Source organism: Drosophila virilis, chromosome 2, assembly GCF_030788295.1.
Source record: "Drosophila virilis strain 15010-1051.87 chromosome 2, Dvir_AGI_RSII-ME, whole genome shotgun sequence".
NCBI classification, from domain to species: domain Eukaryota; kingdom Metazoa; phylum Arthropoda; class Insecta; order Diptera; family Drosophilidae; genus Drosophila; species Drosophila virilis.
Window position 1 is genome coordinate 5,773,665 of NC_091544.1, and position 17,738 is coordinate 5,791,402.

The following is a 17,738-nucleotide window of genomic DNA, read 5'->3' on the forward strand; positions in this document are numbered from 1 at the left end:
ATTGTAAGCGAGCCAGCAAGCAATTCGGTTGCGACTCGCTGTGGACACAGCCGAGCGGCGATCTAATCAGCAGTCGACGTTGACATGAAATTTCTCATACGCTCGGTTAGCCGCGACGTCGACGCTCGATCGAAGCATTCGTATCATATATATATACGCATACATGCACATGCAGCAAAGGTAGCTTTCATGTGTGTGAGTGAGTATCTACCTGGCTGCGGAGAAGTGCTCAACTCGGCCTCAGTCGCAGCCTCAGAGTCAGCCACAGCCGCAGCCTTTGCTATTTGCATGTCGAAAGTCGCGCTCGTCTGACGTGCGTTTAAAAACGCGTGCAAAGTGCATTTGTCTAATGGAAGCACGAAAATAAATGTGCGACAAACAAAGTTTTTTTTATGAATAATCATCAAAAAAAATATGAAATCAAAAAAAAAATATACATATAATTGAAGCTTCGCTTGTGCAATCCGGTCTTAATTTGGCTAATTGATATGTTCAGGGCAAAGTGCTCGACCCCCGGCTATACATATATTTGCCAATGTAAATAGTTGCATTTTTCAGTCCTGAACGAAATGCAATTGCGCCTCCGGACACGTGCGTGTGCATGTTAACAACAAAATTGAAAGTGTAAAATTTTTTCAAACATAACCAGCAAAATATTGTTGGGCCAACAAGCGAAATCTGGCACAGACCGTTTTTCTGTTTTAATGCCCACATTAATTTCGGTTTTATTTTAACTTTATGCCTATCAATAACAATTTGCAATGCAATAACAACAGCAACAAACCAAACAAAAAAATGCCTAAATCAGATTGGAAAACGCATTGGCAAAGCAAATTATTATTCACAATAATATTGTTCATGCTGCAACAAAACACAAGTGGTAAGCTCTACATTTTGGCCCAAAAGTGCGGACACAGCAAATTGGCAATGTTTCCTAAGCCAATAACCGGAAATATGCATATGCATATGTATTTCTACCTAATATGCAAATGATACCCTGTGCACATAGAAATATAAATAATGGAGTAAAAAAAATATGTGTTGCAAGAGATGATAAGATCTTGACATCATTTCGAGTGTCATGACAAATTTTAGCCCAATTTAATAGCAGGGTTTAAATTTGTACTCATACATGAGTTCTTTAATTTAATAATTAACGCACATTTATTTGTAAAATTATAAATTTTATATTAAAACAATCATTCGGAATATGCCGTAAATAAAATGTGCAATCTAATTACACTCTACTCTGATAGTAGTTTCTAGGGTCTCCCAAAAGAGTATGAATATTTCGAATTGCAGAAATACCCTGCATAATTGACCTTAAAAATGAATTACGCCTACAATAAGATACAGGGTATTTCCAAGTCAAGCCATAAATTGTTCTAAAATATTTTAGTTAACTTAGCTGACGTGATGCGTCAATTAAATCATTTTTACACTTGGAATTTGCATTACATAGTAAACTGAAAAGCTGATTGTATTTGAGGGAGATAAAAAAAAAAAAAACAAAATAGCAAAGATCAATTTACAGCCAAGTGCTAGAAAGAGAGAAAAGCGAACGAGAGCATGAGTGAGAGGGAAGATAAGAGCGACTTTCAAGTTTTGACTGAGAGCGAATCCGATTTTTCAATGGAATGTTTGTTGTTTTTCGCGACTGGCATTAACTATTGTTCAACTGCTTACATAAGAGATTAACTAGGCAAGCTAATAAATTATAAATAATTGATTAAAAAACATTTGAAAAATTCCCTACAATACCTAAGAAAATGAGTTAAGGGAAAAAATGGCAGTTGCTTAATATTCATAAAAATCATTCAAGAGGGCTGTTAGTCAGTTACTAGGCTATCTTTTCACAGAATATATATGTACTATATATATATATATATATATATATATATTATATATATTTGTATTTAAATGCATGCCTAATGACTGAGTTATGCATAGATATCTCACATTATTCGCATCGATGATCAATACAATGAGCATCAGGTATAGACCTGCACAATTTGTGTCACGTTCTCGCTGGCCGCGTTATTGATATGCATAATCTTATGTCGATTCATTGGAATGCTCAACAATTTGTGGAATGTGCGCTTCTCAGTGAAGCGCAGCCTTTGAGACTCAACATGCTACTAAACTGTTTGCTCACTTCTCCAGATGCCCTGCTGCTCAAGTGTCCGCTGCATCAGCTGCAGTTGCAGAAAATTGTCGGATTTCGACCGCCAATCGATTACCTCAGCGAACGGAATTTGATTTACGCGCCGCCGATCGCCAGCAATTTCAAAGATCGGAATCGACGCAACGGCGACTACGGCCTGGACTACGCCGTGCGCGTGCCCGACGAGCAGCCGGCCAGCCAGCTCTGCTGGCGCCGTTGCAATGAGGATCCGGACTGCATTGCCTATGTGCATCTGCTGGACACTAATGAGTGCTACGGCTACTCATATTTCGAGCGCAATTCGCGCTACTTGCCCATTACGGATGAGCTGCCCCTGGTGCCCGATGCCGAGGCCATGTTCTACGAGAAGAGCTGTTTGCGCGGTTCGTATTTGCATTTGGTGGGGGCGTTCCTAACCTTGGTTAACTTTTGCTTATTGTTCTCAATTTTGGTTTGCAGTGCCCGATACGTGCAAAGGTCGCCTCTGGGCGCTGACTAAAATTCCGGGCAACAGTCTGGTGTTTCATGGTAAAAAGACCATTTCGACGCTGGTCACGCGTCGTGAGTGCGCCGAAAGATGTTTCTTCGAATCCCAATTCAAATGCCTGTCCGCCTCGTTCGCCCCATCGTATCGGAACAATCGTGAGCGGTAATTGACAGTTTGTAGCTGTTTTTGCCTAAATTAATTGCCTTTGTTATGCATTTTAAATGCGCAAACCGTTTCCACTGGATTATGATATCACTCTGAGTGAAGTCATAAATCATTGCGAGATACATTTGGTGCTCGTCCGGAACCATCAGCTGGCAACCTTCTCAACACATCTTCTCCCCCCTCCCCCCCCCAGGTTTCGTAATGAGGAACACTCGCCGCAGGCCCATGTCACTTTTGGCCGCTGCACGCTGAGCGACAAGGACAAATCCATACAACCGGAAGCCTTTCGGGCGGCGCCCTACGACGAGGAGTACATGGAGAACCAGTGCCACGAGCGACCCATTCAAAGCGACAATTGCTCGTACGAATTGTACGCCAACAGCAGCTTCATCTACGCGGAAGCCAAATATTTGGGCCTCACCCAGAAAGAGGTGCGCCCCGTTGTAGCGCTTGAGCAGTCGCGCATTATGTTTCCAATCGATTTACCGATTGATTGATGACCTTTTTTCTATTACAGTGCCAGGCGCTTTGCACACACGAATCCAAGTTCCACTGCCAGGGGATCTCCTTCTACTACCTCAATCAGCTCACACGCTCCGAGTGTCTGCTGCACTCCGAGGACATCGTCTCGCTCGGCCCGCGCAGCCTCAAGCTCCGCGACAATTCCGTTTACATGCGACGCGTCAAATGTCTAGATGGTGAGTTAAAACTAATGCACGCGAGAATGGGCCCCCATAGGGTTTGCAGAATATTAAAAATCGTTGGAGACATATGTTAAAGCTCTTTAGAAATCTTGAAAAGCAAGGCAGAAGAAGCCTATATCCACGCCGAAGATAAAACAAAATATTATAATGCAGTAAGAAGACAAAGCTCGTAAGATCAATCAAGATATATTTAAAACTACATGTTTTTCATATACGAACTTAATTTTTGAACAATGGTGCCTATTTAAGTGATACGATCTATATATATATATAATTAAGTTTTGCACGTTAGGTTACTATAAAAAAATATATTTCAATTTATTATTTTCACTTAACGGCTACTTTTGTTGAGTACATTCAGATTTGCTTCCCGAATATGAACTAATTTATCTAACTGTTGCGGTCGCTTAGCAAACTTCGCTTTGAGAGAGTTTGAGTCAAAATTGAGTGAAGTTTGAGCTGCGTCAGCAATTATGCGTGGGATAGTACTCTGATGGGAACATTGACAGTGGCGTGATATTTAGGGTGAATTGTTTATGTCTACCAAAAGGGGGACAGTTTGATCTTGACCAATGTCGATGTTATCACCAGGCTCTTTGTTTACAATATTAGAAATGTTTATAATTGTGCTTATGCTTATGTGCTAAGTTATGTTAAAGGGTGGGTGCGACTATGGATATGTCACTCCCCCAACCATTAGAAAAGTGCCTGTCCTCAGGTGTTTAAGTTTGGATATAGTGTAACATTTTCTTCTTTTACAATTGGTATATCTCCTATTATTGTAGGTGTTTCTTCTACTTTGGGTTTTTTATATTTTATAATTAATTTCTTAGGTATGCTTTTGAACTTATATGTCAAATACAGTGTTAAACTTATTAATATGATTACAAATATGGTTATTGTAATTATCTGGAATACATTGTTAAATTTTGTATGTGCATTTATAATTTGTTTCGTTTGTACAAACGAAAGTGGTTCTAATTTTATAACATCATTGCTTACGTAAATGCTTTGAGTATAATCTAACATATTGTTTGAAATTGAAATTTCATTAATTTGCAATGAACAATTAAAGATTTTTATTATATTGTTTCCTTCTATTGTTATTTCGTTATTTATACAATTATGGTTTAATATAGTTTTTGGTAAATTCCAAGTTAAAATTATATTTGGTTCTATGTAGTTGATTTGAAAATTTTGCAAAATTTTAGTATAACTACATTCTGATGTTATTTGGTTTAAAATTCCTGTTAAACATTCATTATTAATTAATTTTTTTGTTTCTCTGCTATAAACTTTTTTATCTTGGGTAAAATATTTTTCATGAGCTATTTCTGTCAAAATATTATTATTTTCATCCGGGTATGGAATTATTTCGAATACCGGGCTTTTTATTATTTCTCGAGGAATATGGGATATTATCAGTATTTCGTTTGTATCTGATTTAAACCAAGTGGAAGTTTTTGTATTCAACAATTTCTCAGAATTAACATGCAACAAATAGTCATGTTTTAGTAATTTTGGGTTAAAAATTCCTAATCTTGTGAGCTGCATTCCCATCTCAATGTCTTCTATATATTCTGTAAAGTGTTGTAAGTTAAATATAAGGATATCTAATTTCTTTCCTTTTTGTTTCTCTTGATCTAGTTCGTTCATGATTTCTATTCCTTTGTTTATAGCTTCTATTATATAATTTAATTCGTTAACCTGAACGCTGTTTTCTGCTAAGTTGCTTATTTTTTGTTCAATTTCTGCTTTGTCTTCTTGATCTAATGTTCCAAATAAGTATTTATATGCTGTTCCTACTATGTTAACTAAACCTCTTTTGCTACGTTTGGCTATTTTTAAGCCGTTTATTTCTCTGTTTAATTTTTCTACTAGGTATTCGATTTGTATAAGGTTATTGAATTCTTTACTTTGTTCAATTAAATTGTTAAAAGTTTCTTCGGTTTTTGTTGAGGTTATTTATTAGTTTTTCTTTATTAGCTTGAGTGTCATACTCTGGTGTACCTGCATATATGAATATGTCCGCTGGTGTTCTGTTAGTCGTTTTGTGCTTTGTTTTATGATTGTACGTGTAGAGTATAGTTTCAAATTTTGTAAGTTTATTTTCGACGTCTGAGTCGCTGTTAATGATTCTTAGTTTTTCGTTAACTGTCTTATGAAATCGTTCTACGTCGGATATACCGTTTTTACTAGTGGTTATATTAATATTTACTGCTTCTGATTTTAGCCATAATTGTAAAGCTGTGCACATAAAAGCTGAGTCTTTGTCTGCCTTTATTTCGATGGGTTTACCCATTTGGTTGAACACTTGTAATATAGCTCGTTTGGTTTCTAGCCAGTCTCTACTTTTTATTTCTATTAATGATGCAAATTTTGAATAGATATCAATGCAAGATAAAAATTGTTTATCTCCTACTATGTAAAAATCCATTACATATTTTTCTCGGATATTAGCGATTTCCGGAGTTATTTCGAAAGTTAATTTTGTATCTCTGTGTTCTGTTTTTGCGATGTTGCAAATCTCACATTCATTTATTAGATTTTGAATTAAATTTTGATAATCTGGGAAATAGTGGGTTGCTTTGAACCAATTAATAGTTTTTTCAATTCCTGGATGTAATAATTCTTTGTGCTTTTTTAATATTAATTCTTTGAATTCTGCGTATGTTTGAAGGTCTATTAATTTTGTACTAGTTTTCATTGCCTTTGTTGAATTATTTGGACTTATTATTTCTAAGTAGGCTTCTTGAAAAATTGGAAAATCTGCTTCGTTGTGGAAGTATAGCACACTTTTCTTTGTGCATAAGTATTCTGTTATTAATTCTTTGGCATGCGTATTAGTCATGTCTTTGTACGTAATTTTTATGTTGGTTTTGTGAAAGTAATTCGTAACTTTTGTTTCGTTCTCGGTTCCTTTTTCAAATTCTATTTGTCGATTATAATAATTAAGTGGTCTTTCTGTGATTTGTAAATGGTTACTGTTGTCTTCTTGAGCACTATGTATTGTTGCTCTTGTGCTAATTGTATCTTCGCCTAAGAAGTTTTCGTTTAATTGAATTCTGGACAGAGCATCTGCCACATAATTTTCTTTTCCTGGGACGTATTTAATTTGGAAATCAAACTCATTTAGCTTGATCTTCCACCTTTGTAATTTCATGTTAGGTTCTTTCATATTATTTAACCAGACGAGTGGTCTGTGATCACTAAGGATTTGAAATTGTCGACCAAAGAGATAGGACCTAAAGTATTTAGTGGCCCAAACGATTGCTAATAATTCTTTTTCAATCGTTGAATAATTTAACTCATGCTCGTTGAGAGTTCTACTTGCATAGCATATAGGCTTATGCTCTTGCGAAAGGACGGCCCCTATTGCCATATTACTCGCGTCTGTAGTTAATGAAAATGGTTTTTCGAAGTTAGGGTATATTAAAATTGGGTCGGATGTTATGAGTACTTTTAGCTTTTCAAACGCTAGTTCGTAGTCTCTGTCTTTTATATTGATTTTTGCTCCCTTTTTTAATTTAAGTGTTAATGGTTTTACTATATTAGCGAAATTTGGTATAAATTTCCTATAGAAACCACATAATCCTAGAAATGATTTAATTTCTTTTGGGGTTTTTGGAATTGGGAATTTGACAATTGCTTGTATCTTGTTGGGATTTGGTTTTATACCCTCAGTTGTGATGATGTGACCGAGAAATTCAGTTTCTTTTCTCATAAACTCGCATTTATCCAACTGTAGTTTTAAGTTAGCTTCTCTAAGCTTCTTAAATACCTTTTGTAGCGACAAAATGTGTTCCTCCAATGAAGTGGAAAAAATAATAATGTCGTCTAAGTAGACCAGACAATCTTTAAAAATTAAATCTTCTAAGAGATTGTTCATACAACGTTGGAACGTTGCAGGTGCATTCTTAAGACCAAATGGCATGCGAGTGTACTCGTAATGGCCATGTTTAGTCGAAAATGCGGTCTTGGGTATTGAACCAGGATCCATTTGGATTTGGTGGAAGCCTTTGGCTAGATCAATGGTTGTGAAATATTGACATTTTCCAAGTTTGTCTAATATTTCATCCATGATCGGGATAGGGTATTTATCATTAATAGTTAGTTCATTGAGATTGCGGTAATCTATGACTAACCGGAACTTTTGCTTTCCAGATGCATCGTTTTTCTTTGGAACGATTATTACTGGTGAGCAGTAAGGGGATTTGGATTTACGTATGATATTTTGTTTTATCATATCGCTTATTTGTTTATTTACTTCCTCATCGTATATTTGAGGATATTTGTATGGACGCTTGTAAATTGGGTCCTCATGTTTTGTTAGAATTTTGTGTTTAATTGTACTAGTGAAAGTCAAATTGTCACCTTCATGGTACTGGATATCACGAAATTCATGTAAAACTTTTTTTATTTTTTCTTTTTCTTCTGAGTTTAGGTGCTCTAGCCTAAACTCATTGTTTTCTATTAATTCATTATTAATAGCGAAGTTAAATGGTCTGTCCTCTGTTGAGGGTGGATCAAGGCACTCTTGTGCGGTCATGTCCTCTTCGACCTCTTCGTTGTTATATCTAAAACAAAAGTTAAATTCTCCTAAGGTTACGGATCCTTGTGCATAGTCTATTTTTGCTTGACATGCCTCAAGGTATTCTCTCCCAATCAGAACATCATAATGCTCTGAGAAGTCGTGAATATAGAATTTTTGTTTGCTCGGACAAATTTTGCTTGCTCCTAATCGTATACTTTGTTTTAATTCAATAACACCATTTATGGTGTGAACCTTTAATGTTTCGTTGTAAACTGGAAAATTTAAGCGGTTAGTTTTCATTAGATTAATGGTTGAACCTGTGTCGATGACACATTTTAGAACTTCGTCATTCATAATCAATTTTATGAATGGATTTCTTCTGTTTGTTCCGAGGCTTGCTGATGAAAATTTTCGGATGTATCCATTTTCATCTGCCCACTGTTACTATCTCTTTGACGTTTAGTCGGAGGGTTTGGTGCATTCAAGCGTGAATGGGACTGATTTTGGTAGTTTAAGGGATTTTGGTATCTACCTTGACTTAATTTCTGTTGGAACTCGTGGTGAGCTTTCTGATTGTCTTCGGACTTATTGTGCTGTTTATTTTGTGCGTGATAACTCTGATTTGTGTTGGAATAACCACTTGAAATGGTGGTTGGGTTAGCATTTTGCTGATAATTTCCCATGTTCCTACGATTGTTATTTGGATTTCCCTGAACATTATTATTTTTAGGTTTTTCAGTAACGCTATTTTCATATAATCCCTCTCTTTGAGCTACTTGCTTTAGTTTTTGTGTCGACGTAATGTCGTGTCTGGCTAACATCATGAAAAGCCTATCTGGTAATTTTTTTGTAATAACATCTTTGATTGTGTTATTCATAGCATTTGTATAAAGGGTTGTATTGCTAGGTATATTTTCTAGTGCTAACTTATTTAAAATAACAAAAGATTTATTCTCGAGCTCCTCGATGAACTTACGGACGTTTCCTTGGTAATTCGTGTTGTATAAGCGTCGAAGGAGTTCTTCAAATGGTGTCTGCACTTTGTATTCTTCAATCAATGCGTTTCTCAGCTCCTGCCAAGTGTTGGCTGCTGTCCTTTGTGATATTCTCTGAGCATCTCCTGTGACTTGCAATTCGATGGCTCCGTATAAGATGCTATGTTGTCTAACATCTCGGGTTGGATACAGGTGTAGGATGTAATCTATCCTTTTAATGAAGGCGTTTAGTTGATCCGTTGATCCGTCAAAGCTTGGCACCTGTCTAAGTTGTGAAAGGGCCTGGTTGAGGTGTTGTTCTGATAATTCCATTGTCATCTTGGTGTAATACACTTTTTTTTGAATAGTTTTGAGTTTGTAGGTTTGAACTTTATTGTTCTTTGATTTTGCACTTTTATTTTAGGTTAAAGTTTGTGATGGATTATTGGTTAAATGTTTTTTTTTTTTTTTTGTGTGTGTGTCTTAAAAAGACTCAGTAATAACGTATTGCAGGGATCAAACGATATGCAAAGCCAGTCGTTATTAACTGTAGTAGCTTTATTGCCCAAAGGGTCAATATTATTAAGCTACTAATGACCCGAAGGTTCTTGTGCGGATACGTATTCGAGAAAATTTTTATTACACTCCGACAACACTTTCGGTCGCGATTGTGCGTTAGATCTGGGAATTAATTATCCTTTAGCGATCTTTAATTTTTCCCGACGTATCCTACCGGCTGCGCCAATTAAGTTTTGCACGTTAGGTTACTATAAAAAAATATATTTCAATTTATTATTTTCACTTAACGGCTACTTTTGTTGAGTACATTCAGATTTGCTTCCCGAATATGAACTAATTTATCTAACTGTTGCGGTCGCTTAGCAAACTTCGCTTTGAGAGAGTTTGAGTCAAAATTGAGTGAAGTTTGAGCTGCGTCAGCAATTATGCGTGGGATAGTACTCTGATGGGAACATTGACAGTGGCGTGATATTTAGGGTGAATTGTTTATGTCTACCAAAAGGGGGACAGTTTGATCTTGACCAATGTCGATGTTATCACCAGGCTCTTTGTTTACAATATTAGAAATGTTTATAATTGTGCTTATGCTTATGTGCTAAGTTATGTTAAAGGGTGGGTGCGACTATGGATATGTCACTATATATATGTTATGTGGTGTTAAGATCCTGCTAAAGTTTTTGGAGCAAAGTACCAATGCCAACTTTGGTCAACATATCTGAAAAAACAAAGATTTTTTCTCGAACTTAAATATTACTAGGACAACTTTATGATATAGATGGAATAGACTAAGATTATGTAATTTTTTCTATAGCTTCTTCTCCCATATATGGTATGTCTGTTATCGTATGGCAACCCCAGATTAAGAATATTTTAGATACGTTCTATACAAAAGTGTAAACTAATCGCATTTTTTAAGGTAAAGGCTTATTAAAAGAGATAGTTTAGGATGCATTTCAAATTGGGGGTAAGTATGTATAAAGCGACAGCTTGGCGTTGGGTTTAGGGTGTCTCCTAGTCTGGCATACTCGACTCTTGCTTATTGAGCGTGTTATCTTGTTAAAATAATAATTTACTTTATGTGGTGAAAAGTGTCGTCTTCCATGTGCCACAAATGTCGTTAAGACCACATAATATCTGCTGGTGCTTTAATATTTGTCTAAATCTTTCTTTTTCCTAACACAGTGCAGGTCTTCTGCACCCGCGATGAGATGACGGTCCGGTATAGGCCGAAGGACTCGTTTACGGGCAAAATGTACGCCAGCATGCACTCGAAGGAATGCCAGGTGAGCGGAACTGGCAATGAGAGTTTGCTGCTGCGCCTGGAGATTGGCAGCGAGGCGAAGGAGAACCGATGCGGAGTTCTGCGCGCCTACGAAATGACACATTCCTACCACAGGTAACCGAACTGTCGAAATCCCATTCCCATATAGTCTAAACTAAGCTGAACCCTTGCAGAACCTTCATATCCGCCCTGGTGGTCATACAAAACAATGCGAATGTGCAAACCCAAGGCGATCGTCTCATCAAGGTCGGCTGCATCCTGAACAACGCGACGACCGCGCTTGGCTCAGATGTGCGGGATAACAGTGCGGATGCTACAGAGCATGTGCCTAGTGCTATTGCCTTGGAGTCCTCTCTGGAGTATGCAGAACAGTAAGTGCTTCTAGCGAATACCCATTCGTTGACACTCTTTAAGCAATCCAACTCTCGCAGCATGTTTCCGCAGGAGGGCGTGGTGCACTACAACAGCAGCACGGGGCCACATCCGCACCCACAGATCACACTTCAAATAGTCGATCTCTCGCAGCAGCATGAAACGAGTGATGTGCAGATTGGCCAGAATTTGGAACTGCAAATTGTGGCCGAATACAGCAAGAAGCAGCTTGGCGAGCATCTCGAACTGCAGCTGGCACCTTTGCCGGACTTTCGCGCCACCTCGCTGGTGGCCAAGTCGCAGGATAACCAGAACTATGTGCTGCTCATAGACGAGCAGGGCTGTCCCACCGATGCCAGCGTATTTCCAGCGCTGGAGCGTCTACGCACAACTTCCCGCAGCATGCTCCGCGCACGCTTCCATGCTTTCAAATTCTCGGGCACGGCCAATGTTAACTTTGATGTGAAAATACGCTTTTGCGTGGAACGTTGTGCGCCCACAAATTGCGTCAATCTGGCCGGCGGCCTCTGGCAGCGACACAAGCGGCAGGCGGAGCGAGCAGAGCGCCAGCTGGAACAGCTCAGGATACAGAATCCAGTATATATATCAACTGTTATGGATGTGCTTCCAGCTGAATTGAACAATACAACTGCCTCAACGGCCAATATAAGTGCGCAGGTAGAGCTTCCTCTCAACTATAATCTTCGGGTTCACGGACCGGATCAAACAAATAGCAATAGCTACTTGTATGGAGAGCGCGGGGTTCTGCTCATAGCTGGCATTGATGATCAACTGCATCTGGATAACATATGCATCAATCAAAGCCTGCTGATTGCGCTCTTCATACTCTGGCTGATATGTCAGGTGGCATTGCTGTTCGGCTGCGGCATGATGCTGCAGCGTTACCGTCGCCTGGCGAAGCTGGAGGAGGAACGTCGACGCTTGCACGAAGAATATCTGGAGGCTAGACGCGTACACTGGGCAGATCAAGGCGGATACACACTTTAGTTGTCTTGAGTTTAAAATAATTTTAATTGAATAAAATTAAGCGAATCTTATAGTACATATAATCAGGCTGAAAACAGCTTTAAGAATTTTTCTTGGGATCATAGTGCTCCCACTTACGATGATTCAGTAAATTAAAATCTTTACAATACAAGGCAATCTGGCGCAGATAAGTGGATAGTTTCAACAGCTCCTTGTCCTTCGAGCGGTTCAAGTGGGCCTGCCGAAAGGGACGTATCTTCAGTCCCGACTTTGGATTCATCATAAAGTTGCGTCGTATATCATCGAACATGATGGTGTTCCTGGAGCTGTACTGCTTATACAGGCCCCAAATAACGCCCAATGGCTTCACATCCACCACGCCGCGCTCCGGCACGTGTACTGAGATCATGGCATTCGAGTCGAGGTAAAACATTATTTTATAGTTGTCGTTGGTATCGACGCCTAGCAGACGCATTTTCTCCTCAATCCAGCGCATGCTGGTGGCGGACCAAATGACAATGTCATAGTTCTCATATGCGGAGGTCAGAAACTCGTGTAAAAAGGGCCGCATCAGTTCCGTGCCCTGCTCAGCGGGTGACCGATGGTCAAATAATGTGTAGTCTATATCTAGGACAAGCAGGTTTTTGCCCTCACGTGGTGGCGATATCTCTGCGATTTTATAATCCCGCACTCGACGCTGCACTTTGGCCAAATACACTGCGGAATTCTCCACGGAATCCTCCCGTTCCTCGGCATCATCGAAGTCGTCAATCACCTCGCCGATGTCCTCGGGCAGACTGCATGCACCTTCAATGTCCGCCTCTGTGGAGCCAACCATCATGAGCTTGAAATTCGGTTTCAACTCCAGTGCACATAGTTTAACGTTGTCCGCGGCCGGTTTGCCTACAAATCCGCAGATTAATTGTGGGATTCACTTAGGGCGTTGCTGTTTACCTTTGTGTTTCAGATTCAATAGTTTCTGACGCTCCGGTCGCACCTGTGTTTTGAGAAAGATTTCGTGGCGCAGCACCTCGACAGTGTCCTGGTCCGTCAGGTCAGACAATGGGTACTCCTTGCCACTCCATTTCAGAACAACAACGATTTCCTTTATGTCAGTCATTTTGCCACTGCAATAAATTGTGTTTTTTGTACAGATCGAGAGAGAATATAAACAGCCGAGCAAGGAAATTATAAATTTTGAAAATACGCCATCTTTACTCCCATATACATACTTAGTTTAGGTTGCTGCTTAAACAGTTTGATTTCGTTTTATTAAAAGAAAAGTATAATAATTCATATTCCACTAAATTTATTTGCGCGTCAGCATATAAAACATTGGTTCAAAAACTTGAGTTTGTACGGAAACTAATGATGAACTAGTTCATTTTGTGTCATTGTTCATTATTTATCGATTACACATGAAAGATTCAAATTGAACTATTTGTTTATTGCCAGGTCTGACCAACACTGTAAGCCAGTTATCGATGGCAAACAGCTGATGGCAAACCAACTGATACTTTTTGAATTAATAATATGGCTAAGAAAAAAAACAAATATTGAGTTCACAAAGAGAAATATATATCTTCAAGCAGTCTAACATTATGCCAGACTGTAAAAACACGCCTATATACTATTTAAATTGATAAATCAAGAAACCAGAATCTTATTAAATTGAGCAAAGAATATTTAACACAAGTAACACGTTATAATAAAAAAATGTGTAGTATTTGTTTTATTTATTTTATTTTAAATAAAATAAATTCAAACTAACATAGACAAGAACTTACAAACAATATATTTAGAGTATAAAATGATTAACTTATGCATGACATATATTAAAAAAGTTTACTCTTCCATCTGTGTTTATAAATAATTAACTAATTTCTTGGAGTCAATTATGATTTTAGCTCAGTTAGTATTTTTCGGTTAACAAACACTTCGTTTGTTCTTTTGCACACCCTTTCTAGTATTTTTTCACTATCATATTATGGTCACACCAATTTAAATTGAATGCAGCCCTCAACGATCGCTTTATGCTCTTCTCTTCGCTTCTTGCTCTCTTAGGCTGTTGGCAGACAACTTTGATATACGCTCCAGAGAGCGTGTGTAACAAAAGAAAACCGTTAAAAAAGCTGCAAGCTTACTTTGACTTGCTCTTTCGGCTGCTGTTTCGTTGTTGAAAGCCGACTTCGAATGAATCTCACCTGTGCGCGTAAAAACACGAAGCCAGTTCTGCAGCTTGATCGTCTCTCGGTGTCTCGGGTCGCACTCTGGTTGATCGTTTGGCTTCCATTCAGTTGCGAGTGAAACGCGAAGAAGTGCAAACGTCTCAAGCGGAATATCAAGTTGTATATAACGAAGTTGCGAACTGAAAGGAGCGAACGAAGTGAGAGAAAGAGATAAAGCAACGCCAGATTACAAAGTTGAATGAAGTTGATATTTGCAAAAACAAATCGAAATAAATCACAGATCTAACAAGTTCAAACATGCGCGATACCTGTGCATACGAGATATAATTTGCATAAAGCGTAGCCAAGACGCGCCTTTTAATTAACCCACTTTCTAAACGAGATAAAAAACAAACACACAAAATCGAGAAAAATCGACAGCATCAACAGCAACAACAACAACGAATCAAATTAACAAGCAAATAATATTAGCTTTCAAGAAGAAGAATGTGCAAGTGATACCCGATATGAATTTGTTTACTTCGCTGCTTTTTTTTTTCATTTATTCAAACTTAAAGTCCACAACGAATTCTAAGTAAACGAAAACCGGCCACAGCAACAACAATAATAAAAAAGTTTTTACCAAGAAAAAGATGACTTTAAACGCATTGTAAACGATACCGATACCGATACCGATACCGGAACTCCCCTGGCAGCCCCCGCCGTCGATGTTGCCGTCGCCGTCGTCTTTCAGACAGCCAAAACCGCAGCAGCAACAACAACAACAACAACAACAACAATAAACTGCAACGCGCCGTGTGTTAAATACACCAACAATTCACGTCAGCGACAGCAACAACAATTGCAAGCTATCGAGCAGAGCCTTTGGATACATTTCGCCAGCTTGGAAACGAGTTAGCCAGCTAACGTGTTTAATACAATTGGGCCCAACTGTTGTTGGCCAACTTTGGCACAAAGTTCATGCAGTCTCTTATAAGTTCTGACTGCAAGCCCACAATAATCAAAGTCTGCTGGCAGCAATATTTTTAGCACCCATAACGTGCTCTGGCTGTCGGTTTCACATTTCATTTCAAAACAACAAAACGAGCATACACGTCCACACACATACACTACGCTACATTCATACACTGCACGTCTAGAATTTCTTGGTTAATTATTACCTGCCTGGCGCATTTTTGTGTTGCCAGAGCTGACGCTGTAAAACTTTGGATTTTTTTTGGAATTTAAAAAAAAAAAATTTTTCTGCCAGTTTGCATAAACACCCAGCCGGTAAGTTGAACGTTTTTTTTAATTAAATATACAACTTACACTTAAGTTATTTATTTCAACTTCAAAAAACCGTTTAAATATGTCAACGGAAATGGGCAAGACAACGGCACGCCGAAGATTGAATACCCTTTCCTGTAGATATATGTTATATATGAATACATATTGAAAATTGCATGAAAATGCAAAGTCTCAGGATATGGTAGATCGACTTTTATAAAATCTGACTGATTTTTATAAAACTTTTGAATTTAGAGCTCGTTAGTTAGCTATATTATTACCTAAGTTCCATAACTTCACTTAATTTTCGATAGATCAACATAAAGACAAGCCCATACAAAGTGTTATGAAAATTTCTTCAAAACCTAGTTTGCATACAAACAAACAGTCGTATATCGGCTCGACTGTTGATACTGATCAAGAATATATATATATCATTCGCCAAAGTAAAAATAACAAATAATTCAAATTATAATATCGCATTTTAGAAATCAACAAACACAGATAAACAATTGCAAATATAAAATTCCCATGAGAACGGGTATAGAAGCATTTAGCTGTAATTCGGGCTTATGTTAAGAAGTAGCTGATAGATTAGAGGGTATTAGAAAGTATTTCAACGATAGCCCCAATATTAATCAATTAAATCCAACATAATTTATTACATGGAATCATTTCTCCTATACAAACTTTTATTTAATGTGTATAAAAAAGAAATTACGTTTTACAGAGGTCGTTCCGTAAATAGAAATCTCCGATTTCAAAGGAAGTTCTTATAAATAATTGAATGGAAATTTCAAACCCTTAATAATGCACATAAAACTACTTAAATTTGAATTTTCTAAACAATTAAATGATGTTCAACAAAAAGTTGAGGCTATTTTGTTTTCTTTTAATTTTCTTAATTGTTACTTTCACTTATGCAAAAAAAAAAAAACCTACCTTCACAAGACTTATTGCCAAAAAAACAAAATGTTTATAATTAACATAAATTGTTAATTGAAAGTTCTTTATCGACGACGATTTCAATCAAAGATATTTGGCTTGAAATTGCGTTCAAAATCATTTCACTCGTTTTACCATAACTTTGCTGCTGTGTGTGGCAAGGTGTCTTAAGATGTTTGACCTTTGCCACCGGCGCTCACTCAGCATGTGGCAGCTATGCCAGCGATAAGCACAATTGACCCAAGCCAGGCAAAACCCACGTAACTATTGCAATTACTTATGAATGAATGAAACGTTGCAACGACAATAGCTTCGGGAGCAACAACATTAACGCGACGAGGAAAATTCCATTGAAAGCCGGTGGCCCCTTGGCTGAAATGTATGTGGGTTTTTGTCCGAAAATTGTCAAGCCGTGGAAAATGTCAAAAGCGGGCAATGAAAAATTTGCTACAGAAACGTGTTTTTCTAGTGCGAAAGATCTCGATGCAACCAGCCAATCATCGGGCTGCTCAACATTGATGGATACTCCGGCCGCAATCACAACAACAACAATAAGCCATATACTACTATTAACTATTTGGTGGCGAGTGAACAACAAATACAACATGTATTTAAGTAGCAGTCGCTTTCACAAAACGTGTTCGCTGGCAAAAACAAAAAGAAATATTTACAAATTTGCATTTAAATTTCTTTTACGATACACGAACACATACACACATATCTATGGATATAAGTATAAAGCTTATATTTTCAGCTGAAAATCATTTGTTTTCAGATAATTTTAAACTTAAAAAAAGCTGCAAACACACGAGTAGCTTGTCGACAATACGAAAAACTGCATTTTGACACGAAGTTTTTGAAATAAAATTTGACTAACGTTGATTGCTTTGTTGTGCTGGAAGAAAAAGGGGAATCAGGGGGAGTGGGGAGGTAGGGGCACAGGTTAGGGGGAGTAGCCGACGATGGCCCAAAAGTTACGCAGTCAAATTTCAGGTGAGCTCAGCTCAAAATAATTATGCACATTAAAACGGCGCAGCTTTTCACTTTTTTTTTTTTGCGACTAAACATTTTCAACTCACGCACTTTTGTTTTTTCATTGTTTATTAAATATTTACATTGTGTTGTCTGTTTATTTTTGTTTACATAATTC

General features: G+C 37.8%; 3 protein-coding genes across 3 annotated transcripts in view; 2 read left to right on the forward strand and 1 right to left on the reverse strand.

Moving 5' to 3' along the window:
• Nucleotides 1-776: 776 nt before the first annotated feature.
• On the forward strand, nucleotides 777-12,271 carry LOC6630822 (uncharacterized). Its single transcript, XM_002054693.4, has 8 exons — nucleotides 777-880; nucleotides 2,164-2,547; nucleotides 2,624-2,813; nucleotides 3,010-3,247; nucleotides 3,334-3,514; nucleotides 10,730-10,943; nucleotides 11,003-11,200; nucleotides 11,261-12,271. Exons 1-8 carry the CDS (start codon nucleotides 796-798, stop codon nucleotides 12,207-12,209), a joined length of 2,439 nt encoding a protein of 812 aa, XP_002054729.3. The 5' UTR covers nucleotides 777-795; the 3' UTR covers nucleotides 12,210-12,271.
• Nucleotides 12,206-13,573, reverse strand: Ublcp1 (Ubiquitin-like domain-containing C-terminal domain phosphatase 1). Its single transcript, XM_002054692.4, has 3 exons — nucleotides 13,421-13,573; nucleotides 13,143-13,315; nucleotides 12,206-13,091 (listed from the first exon to the last, which is right to left on the reverse strand). The coding sequence occupies exons 2-3, from the start codon at nucleotides 13,306-13,308 to the stop codon at nucleotides 12,289-12,291; spliced, it is 969 nt and encodes a 322-aa protein (XP_002054728.1). The 5' UTR covers nucleotides 13,309-13,315; nucleotides 13,421-13,573; the 3' UTR covers nucleotides 12,206-12,288.
• Nucleotides 13,574-14,465: 892 nt separating this feature from the next.
• LOC6630820 (serine-rich adhesin for platelets) overlaps nucleotides 14,466-17,738 on the forward strand; it is a 46,421-nt gene continuing 43,148 nt past the window's right edge. The window contains exon 1 of the mRNA XM_002054691.4: nucleotides 14,466-15,646. The gene's annotated coding sequence lies outside the window, so the exon portion shown is untranslated. The remainder of the gene's footprint in view (nucleotides 15,647-17,738) is intronic.

Coding starts and splice junctions, on each gene's coding strand:
- LOC6630822 (XM_002054693.4), top strand. CDS start 796: ATGCCTAAATCAGATTGGAAAACGCATTGGCAAAGCAAATTATTATTC. Junction 10,944..11,002: donor ATGACACATTCCTACCACAG/GTAACCGAACTG, acceptor GAACCCTTGCAG/AACCTTCATATCCGCCCTGG. Junction 11,201..11,260: donor TCTCTGGAGTATGCAGAACA/GTAAGTGCTTCT, acceptor CAACTCTCGCAG/CATGTTTCCGCAGGAGGGCG.
- Ublcp1 (XM_002054692.4), bottom strand. CDS start 13,308: ATGACTGACATAAAGGAAATCGTTGTTGTTCTGAAATGGAGTGGCAAG. Junction 13,092..13,142: donor ATTGAATCTGAAACACAAAG/GTAAACAGCAAC, acceptor GCGGATTTGTAG/GCAAACCGGCCGCGGACAAC.